The following is a 9,237-nucleotide window of genomic DNA, read 5'->3' as shown; positions in this document are numbered from 1 at the left end:
GGCCACAGGCCCGCCTGCCCGTCGCCTGGCTTCGGGGAAGGGGACGGGGGGCTCCCGGGCCCTTTCTGGGGGGTCTCGAGCCGCAGCCCCGCTCTTAGGGCTTTGGAGTTGGGGGTCTCCCAGCCCCCGGCAGTATCCTTTCTCCTGGGGGAGGCGCACCCTGCCCTGCTGGGATGATAAGGACCTTAGCTCTCCTAGGAGGCAGAACGTGGGTTCCTCCAGCCCTCCCCCACGCTTCCCATGGGGGGGTCCTACGGGTGGGTGCGCCTGCACCTTTTTTGGCGGGAGGTAGCTGCTAGCTGATTCCCTAGAGGGCAGGATGGGGGGAGGAACCCATCTCAGCCCTGTTGATGAAAGCCCCCGCTTGTTTGGGGAGAGACCCTTCCCCGCGCTTTTCCCAAAGGGAGGGGTCCTCTGCTTTCCGTAGGTAGGTGACGTGGGGAGGGCTCTCGGCCTCTCGGGGGGTGAGGTTTGGCTTCTCTGCCTCGGAGGGGAGAGGAAGTTGGTCCCGCGCTTTCTCCCGGGGTTCCCCCTCTCCCTCGGGGTAGAATGGGGCGCCATCCCTTCCGGGAGAGGAGAGGAGATTGCCTCGCGTTTTGGCAGGGGAGGAAAGGAGCGCCCCCTTTCCCTTTATTAAGTGCGAAGGGCCCCCCCACGCCTTCTCTGGCGCTGATAATGGGGCCAGCCCGGCGCGTTTCAGGGCGAGGCTGGGGCCCCTGCCTCCCCTGCTCGAGCAGGGAGGGCTGGGGTGCAGGGCTCGCCCCCCTTCCTGCCGGGGCAGGGGGAGAGGCGGCTGGCGAGTGGGCTCGGAAATGGAAGGTGGGCTCCAGCCGGCAGGAAAGCTCGTCTTAGAGGGAGTGGGGGCGGGGAGGGGAGGAGAACGCGCTGGACAGATGGCTGCCGGATCGCAGCCCGCGCCGGGGAGCCGCCGAGGACCCTCCCCGCGCGGGTCTCAGCTCGGGCTTCCCCTCCAGGCCCCCGGCCCCTTCTCCCCACTCCCACCTCCCCTCTTCCCTTTCTCCTTCACAGACCATACTTTGCCTTTTAAAAGAAATGCCACCCACATTCAGAGACACAAGTGCAGCAGTTTGGTGAGCTTTTACAAACATTTTTTTTCTGTTTTTGTTCTAACTAAATGTATCGTCCTGGGAATCGCAGCCCATCGCAGCCCGACTCCAGTTCAAGGAAATAAACAGATTAGCAAAGGTCTGTTCGCTAAGCCCTGGTTGGGCTTCCGGGCTCCCTCTCCGGGGGCAGGTGCATTACTCAGAGGTGCTTACACGCTTTATCCGACCTCTCAGGAGCTCTCTTATGTCAGAAGTGTATGTCTTACAATGGGTTGGGATGGTAAGTAGCCTCTTTTATTGAGTAATTCAATTATCTCCCTCTTTTTGTCCCTTTTCTGCCTGCCTTCCTCCTCGCCTTTAGACCAAAGTGATGCTTGAGAGTGAATTTATATGTTCGAATCAGGATTCTAACCCTGTTGAGCCCTTTTAAGACTTGCACATCCTTTCAATGTTTAATTTTTAAAATTTAATGTACACAGTTTTCTCAAAAAAAAGTGTGTTACTGTAACATGACAAAAATCTATGTGAAAGGTCCATATGTTTCCAGACCCTTGGCATCCCTCCTTCCATTGCAATCCATGGCTTTGTCTCCAGCTTCATCTTTGAAGAAAGTGGATACTTCAAGTCCATTTGTAGGAGACAAGCTTACTGAATTTGATTTATGATACTTGTATTCAAGTTAATGGTCTCCCGCCCCCAAAAAAGATTGTGGTTCAAGTAGACCCAATTTTCTCATTTTACTCCAATGTCTCTTGTGGTGATGGACGTTAAAATTGAGCAAGTCATTTGTAAAGTACTGTTCAAGCACCAAGTCTGTAAACTGTGTCAAGCCCCGGCTCTGCCCCACTCCACTGCTCCTTTGTTCGAAAGCACATGCCTGACTGAAAAGTTGATGCAAACGTGTTACACGCCCAGTCATGGAGAGAACACCTCCCCCAGCCCCCAGCCCCTGTCCTACACGTACAAGGAGAAGACAGCAACAGAAATGACTTGCAGAATCAAGCCCTGTACTGATGTGTTTTACAAGCATAAGTTCTTCCGTTAAAAGACAAAACACGTTGAAGTTCCATCCCGCTTTCCCACTTGTGATCTCTGCATACTTGGTTAGAGAACCCTAGTCCCCTCCAAAAGACCCCGTTTCCTTTTTTCCATTCTTACAGGAAAACAGTTGGCACACATGTAGATGAGGAAACTTGTAAACAACAATTCAGTAGGCCACTGTGTTTTTCCTCTTAATATGTTCACAACTTAACTGCTGTGGAGGGGTGATCTTAGGTATGTAAAATCAGTTATGAGAGGAAGAAGTCTCCAAACTACAGTATTCCTGCAAAAGTCTGAAGCACAAACTGAATGAACACACTATCAGGGTACTGGGTCAGCCCAAAAGGAGCAGTACTTATGTGAAGTTTCCCATCCTTTGAATTCCTTCTCTAGGAGCTAAGAGCAGAAACTGGATGACTTAAGACCCTTCCATGTTCCAAGGGCTATTAAGTTGCTTATTTAAATATACATTTAAAATGAAACGTTCAGGAAATGAGATTTCTTTTGTAAGTGAAAGTTTTCAGCAATTATTATTCTGAATTTGGAACTGTTTCCTCAAACATTTAAAAAACTCTCAGACATATCAACACAAGGATTTATTGTTTTCTGTTCTCAAAGGAATCTCATCCATCAAGTCCAAGAAGCCCCAGTAATTAAGTCAAACTGTATTTTGGTAATCTCTGTTTTTGAAATGTCACAGTACTGCCTTTTTTTCATTTTTCCCCAAACTGATGTACCAGTATTAGTTAAAAATCAAATTAATGGATGTTGCAAAAAAAAAAAAAAAAAAAGAGAAAGAAAAGGGTGTCACTCAGAATCCCTGATTTAACAAGGAATCTTGTACACTTAAAACCTTTTACATTTTTCTTTTCTCTGGGTGAAAGATTTAATTTGAAACATATCAAGGTCTCCTAGTACAAACATTTGTGACCATGAAAGTATGAATGTTCTGGTCATAAAACTCCTTTATTTTTTACTACCATCAAATCAACAAAAGAAAAAAAAAATGTGATTGCCCAAAAGGGGTAATTCACACCTGTCCTGTCTCCTAGGTAGGGTTTGGATTTGCTCAGAAGCTTTTTGATTCCTTATGAGCTAGACTTCTCTTTAAGCAGAGCTAGCTATTTTAGAAAGCCACTCTTGTGGATTTTTCTCAGCTAGGAAGTCTGATCCCAAGGGAAAATTGTTTTGTACCTGTGGAAACAGAGGCTTTTCCTGGCTGTTTACTGCCTGGAGACTTAGAGGTGAAAAGATGAATGTTGAGTCTTGTTTGTATGTTTTCCTATGATTGAATGTAGAACAGTTTCCTATTAGGCCTGGTTAGTGATTTATTTAATAATGCCTCCACCTCTGCTCCTTGCTCTTAGATCTTTTACCGTCTTCCTTGGTGGGAGAGAAATGGCTGTCTCAGGGTTGTTCGCTTCTGTTCTGTTTTTGCGGCTGTCTAGTCCCTAGAAACATCTCTTCAAATAGACCAGATCCAGTTACAGTAAATACCTCTATGGTGAAAATTGCTAATGAAACTCTTTCCAAGTCTCCGTGGATAGCTATCAAGTCACACCATATTCTAGAGAACCTAATTTTGGTCCCTGTGGACGGTATCTTCTAGAGCCAGAGTGACTGGTTCTGACCCGCTGGGAGGTGGAGTGGCAGAGCAAATAGTAGGCAAAACAGCTGAATTGAGCAAGTTACCTAACCTATACCTTGGCAGCACAGCTACTGACACAACAGGAGAAAAAAGAATGGTTGATGGTTCTTGGGATTTCTGGCAGTTGGTATTTATTAAGCAGATTCAAGTCCCCGTAGGAGCCGCTTGTGGAGTGAATCTTGTTCGAGTAAATGGTTTAAGGCCAGTTTCATAATTAACACCTAATGGAGAGGATGAGAAGCTGCCGGTTTGTCTGGGTGGCATGTGAGGGTCAGTGGGATAAGTTAAGATAAAAATGAACTTGTCTGGGGTGAGCCAAGCTTCATGGGTTTGGTCTTCCCAGTTTCTTGGCCCGGTCTTTGCTACAAAGCCCTTTTGCTTTTGGTAGTTAACATAGATGCAATCTAGGAGACAACGCTGCTTGAGGTTTTTTTTTTTTTTTTTTTTGAGTTGGAGTCTCACTTTGTCGCCTGCTCCCGGCCATCACAGCCTCGACCTGCTGGGCTCCGGTGATCCTTCCGCCTCAACCTTCCAAGTAGCTGGAACTACAGGCGCGCACTACCACGCCCGGCTAATTTTTTGATTTATTGTAGAGATGAGGTCTCGCCAAGTTGCCTGGGTGGGTATCGAACCCGCGGTCTCAGGCAATCCACTCACCTCGATCTCCTAAAGCACGGGATTACAGGCTGAGCCACTGAGCCTGGCCATGCATGAGGTTTTTGTGGTGACTTAGTTGCAGTTTTTAATCAGGTTTCTGGCATATCACCCTTTTGGGTGATGCTTAATAGTTGGGGACAGAAATGAAGACATGGCCTCTTGGTTGATACTAGACTTAGGTCCATGCTGTTGCTGGAATAACGCTTTTAAGCCGAACACAAGAATATTTACTCAGAGTATAGTTTGCTTCCCCTGATCCTATTGCTCTGGACAGAGGACAAATACACAAGAAAGTGTGTCTTTTTTTTTGCCATGTCGTATCTGTGTGAATTGGTGACTCAGTGCCCTGTTTGTCAGGCAAGTGGTGACAGCTTTTTGAACATTGGAGGTGGCAACAGGATGTGAAGGAAGACTGTGGGCTTTGGAGCCGGATGAAACTGTTCAGGCCCCTCCCTAGCAGTGTGCAGTGGGCACTATCCTCAGTGCCCACTTCTTAGGTCATTGTGGTCGAGGGTGCACTTGGGATACTTACACAATGCCAGCATTTAGAGTAGACTCTGCCTGCTTTTCCTACTGCAGACAAATTCTAAATAGAACTTTCACAGCCATGTGTAAACAGAAGTAAGGATAACATCTCTTTCTGAAGGAAGTCTGTTCGTCTTTCACCTCTTAGGGTTCTGGGCAACTTAATTACAGGGTGTCAGTTGGGGTTGAAACTGAGTGGGAGCCATCTTAAGGCACTTCTTGCTTTCTCAGTGGCCTTTTATAGATGGTGAAATGGTCACACCATCGAGAGCTTATGCTGACTGTACCTTCCTGTGTTCATCTCTGGCAATTAGAACCTGACTCAATGCTACAGTAGGGCTTCTGAGATGGGAAACCAGGACCTAGAAGCTCGTGCCACTGCTACCTAGTCACGTCGCCTTAGGCAAGTCCTTCACCCTCTCCAGCGTCTCAGAGGCGGGAGCAAGATCTGTCCCAGACCCAGGATTCACCCAGCTCTTTGTGATCTGGCTGAGTCAGTTAAGGTTTTGTTCATTCAGCATGCTTTTCTTAGAGCAGAAAAGTTTTGCAGAGAACCTTGTCTCCTGAGGACTTGATTGAGAGTTGGGCCAGGGTTGTCCCTGCCTTTACCAGGCCTCAGATTTCCCGCCCTCGTGTCAGACCTACCTTCTGTAGTTTCTGGCCATGGTAAAGCGTTGCTTCTGTTGCTCACGGATACCTAGCTACAAAATAGATGCTTAAAAATTAATTTTTTTTTTTAGTTGGAGTCTTACTCCGTCGCCCAGGCTGGAGTGCAGTGGCACACTCACGGTCACCCCATTGTTGATCTGCTGGTCTCCGGCGATCCATCTGCTTCAGCCTTCCCTGCAGCTGGAACTATAGGCATGTGCTACCATGCCCGGCTAATTTTTGATTTATTGTAGAGACGAGGTCTCGCCAGGTTGTCCGGGTTGGTCTTGAACCTCCGGGTTCAGGCAGTCCACTCGCCTTGGCCTCCCAAAGTGTTGGAGTTACAGGCTGAGCCACCGAGCCCTGCCAAAAAGTAATTTTACGGTTAGGCTTAGCGGCTAGCCACAGGCAGGTCCATGATGATACACAGGATCATCAGTACCAGTCATGCCTGTCAGTGGTCCTGGTCCTGGAAAGGGTGCAGTGACCTCCAGGGCCACAAAGCTAAGGACAGCATGAATGCTGCACTCTTCCCTCATCTCTGCTGGTAGAGAGGTTGCAGAGAGGGGTGGACGACTGTGGAGAGGGGTCAGGCAACCAGGTGTGACTCTCCAGTAATTTCGCTCCTCGGTCAGCCTCTTGTCTTCCCAGAGGGGTGGCAGTGCCACTTTTGCACTGTTGGTGTGAAGGTCAAAGATCACCTGCCAGGACCCCCAGAGTACTTCACATGCATTAGTGCATTTGACCTTCACCTCAGCCCTTCACTGGGAAATGGCAACAAAGTGGTGAAGTCACTTGTCCCAGGTCACAAAGCTAGCACATGCTGTAGGACGAGTTGGAACCAGGCTGCCTGGCCCCAGATCCCATCTCTGTGCCCATTGCACTTTACTGGATCTGGTAGCATACTTTTCAGATTGCAGGGTACAGCCATTAGTGGGCCATGAAGTCTGTGTAGTCATTTGTCTCCTGCATTTGGAAACCAAAGAAATGGAAGAACTGGTAGAAAAAGCAAAATGTAGTTAAACTTGACTTCGTGAAACTTGAGAGGAATGTAAGGGAGATGTGGGTCTAGGTCAGAATGTTTGAAAGCCACTGCATGTAGAATAAGGATCGCAAACTGTGGCTTTCAGACCAAAGCTAGCCTGCCTGACCTGTATTTGTAGGTAGAGGCTATTGGTTCATGGCCACCCTCATTCTTACATCGTAGTGGCTGCTGTTGTGCTGTGGCAGCAGAGTTGAGTAACTGGGCCAGAGACCACATGGGTCTTGGAGAACGTGGCTGGTCCTTGCACTAGCATGGCGTTCACAGTGGCTGGTGTGCTGTCGTGATTCTTGTGGTGGGAGGGCGTGAAGAGGGAATATTGTACAGATATTCCACTTAAAGTTGGTCCCAGGGAGGGTGGCATGTCCTACCTGCTTCTCAGCCCGCCACGACTCCATCATCCCTGTGTTCCACTTCTTCGAGTGAATGCAGAGGCCCAAGCCCAAGATTTTGAACCCTCACGTGGGAGGACTTATCACTCATTAGAAGTAACCAGAGACTTCTTGGGGGCCAGCGTGGAAGTGGATCATAGCTAACACATCCCTGCTGTGGTCCAACCCACAGGAGCTGGGCCCAGACGCTAGTGTCACTTGGCTAAATGTCTGTTGCAGGTGGCTTGGATTGTTGCCCTCCTCATTTTCCTAACAGACACCGGGGCTTAGGTTTCTTTGGAATTCCAGGCAGGCCTAGGCCCTATCACTCATGGGGATCCAGAGCATTCACAGTAACTGAAGCTGTTGGGAACAGCAGCTGCATCCCCGGGAGGGCCACCTTCACCTGTGCAGTCTGTGTGTCCGTCAGCTTCCAGCCTGTCTGGAAGCCCTTGAGAAAACGTGGAAGAATGAGTTTATGACTAAAGATGCCACTCAGCAACCTCATTGGAGTTTTAAATGATCCAGATTGCTGAAGGAGATTTTCAGAAAATTTTCTATTTCTGGTGGAAATGACAAAAAGGAGGTGGCTGACTGAGATGGATGCTTCGTAATATAGAATATGTACACTTGAAATCAGCTGGGCATGGTAGCGTGTGCCTGTAATTCCGGCTACTCAGAGGGCTGAGGCGGAAGGATCGCCGGAGCCCAGCAGGTTGAGGTTGCGGTGGCCAGGAGCGGCCACTGCACTCCAGTCTGGGCGACAGAGTGAGACTCCAACTCAAAAAAAAAAAAGAATAATCTACACCCAGGCTGGACCTGGCTGTATGCTGGGCCCTTGGAGAATTGGGGTTTCTGTGAGCCTCTTTCTTGTCTGCCCTAAAGGAGCCCACAGGTGACTGGACATTAACCAATGGACGTTAACAAATAGGTTGTATTCAGATAATTATAATTCTGTACAAGAAATACTTTAGTGGTGTATGAGCAAATCCCAAGAATCCCAGGCCCTGGTCTCTTTTTAGAGGAAAATGTTAATACTTGGGTTGAATGTATGTTGAATGGAACCAAATTGATTCTTTCTAAAAATGATAAAAAGGAGAATCCCTTGTTCATCACGTTTTTTGTTTGTTTGTTTTTGAGTCGGAATCTCACTCTGTCTGGGCTCAGGTGATCCTTCCAAGTAGCTAGAACCACAGGCATGCGCCTCCACATTTGCCTAATTTTTTGATGCCCAGGATTCATAAATTAAATGATGAACTTTCCTATCTGGAGTAAGAAAAGTTGGTCCTCCTGGGGTGAGAAGTAGCAGCTTTAAGCCATCCGAAGCTCAGTTAGTGTGTGAGTGGCTAGGAAGCTCTTTACTGGCGAGAAGCAAATTCCAGAGGTCCATGTGCCATGAGAGACTTAGTCTAAAAGAGAGATGCTTTTGCCGGAAAGTGCATGCTGTTTGCAGACCTCGTGGGAGGAAAAGAATAGCTACTCAGGCAGAGAAAATGGCATCTTTGTTTGTGCGAGGCTCCTCTGGCAGGCTGGGTTTCTTCATGGTCAGCCTGTGTAAAGCTCTACAGAGTGTTCTGCTGAAGAGGCTTATGTACTGGGACAAACGCCAGCAAGGACTCTTGGGGAGAAGGCGTGCCTTTTCATGTTGGGGACGTTGAAATTCCCCTCCCTTGTGTATGCGCTGCTTTCTGTTCGTGTTGGGATGAGTCCTATTTTTTTTTTAAGATTAGAAAATGTAGTTTAGGCTGGGCGCTGTGGCTCACACCTATAACCCTGGCACTTTAGGAGGCCAAGGTGAGAGGATTGCCTGAGCCTGTGGGTTTCAGACCAGCCTGGGCAACTTGATGAGACGTTGGCTCTACAGTAAGGCAAAAAATTAGCTGGGCATGGTGGTGCATTCCTGTAGTTCCAGTTACTTGGAAAGCCGAGGCAGAAGGATCGTCTGAGCCCAGCAGGTCAAGGCCACGGTGGCCGTGAGCATGCCACTGCACTCCAGCCTAGGTGACAGAGTGAGATACCGACTAAAAAAAAGTTTATTTAGAAGGTAAATTAGAGAGAAAGAGGAGATTCACCTCCTCAAGGTAGAGGAGGGGGCCAAAACCAGGAAATATGGTGGTGGCCATAGCTCCAAGAGTGTATGGCCTCACCAGAATCTAGTAAGGCAGTGGCCTTTTTTTTTTTTTGGCCCGAATTCCTTAGAACTTTCTGTATGCCTCTTTGTCTTTTTTTTTTTTTTTT

At 48.1% G+C, this 9,237-nt stretch overlaps 1 protein-coding gene across 1 annotated transcript in view; it reads left to right on the top strand.

The window, feature by feature from the left end:
- Window positions 1–1,033: 1,033 nt before the first annotated feature.
- ZC3H4 (zinc finger CCCH-type containing 4) overlaps window positions 1,034–9,237 on the top strand; it is a 43,739-nt gene continuing 35,535 nt past the window's right edge. Inside the window, exon 1 of the mRNA XM_021708154.1 lies at window positions 1,034–1,091. Coding sequence (XP_021563829.1) covers window positions 1,054–1,091 — 38 coding nt within the window. The 5' untranslated portion in view covers window positions 1,034–1,053. The remainder of the gene's footprint in view (window positions 1,092–9,237) is intronic.

This window comes from Carlito syrichta, unplaced genomic scaffold, assembly GCF_000164805.1.
Source record: "Carlito syrichta isolate Samal-C Ts95f unplaced genomic scaffold, Tarsius_syrichta-2.0.1 Scaffold131442, whole genome shotgun sequence".
Lineage (NCBI taxonomy): Eukaryota > Metazoa > Chordata > Mammalia > Primates > Tarsiidae > Carlito > Carlito syrichta.
Note: the sequence above shows the minus strand (reverse complement) of the source record. Positions and strands in the feature narration are given on the sequence as shown.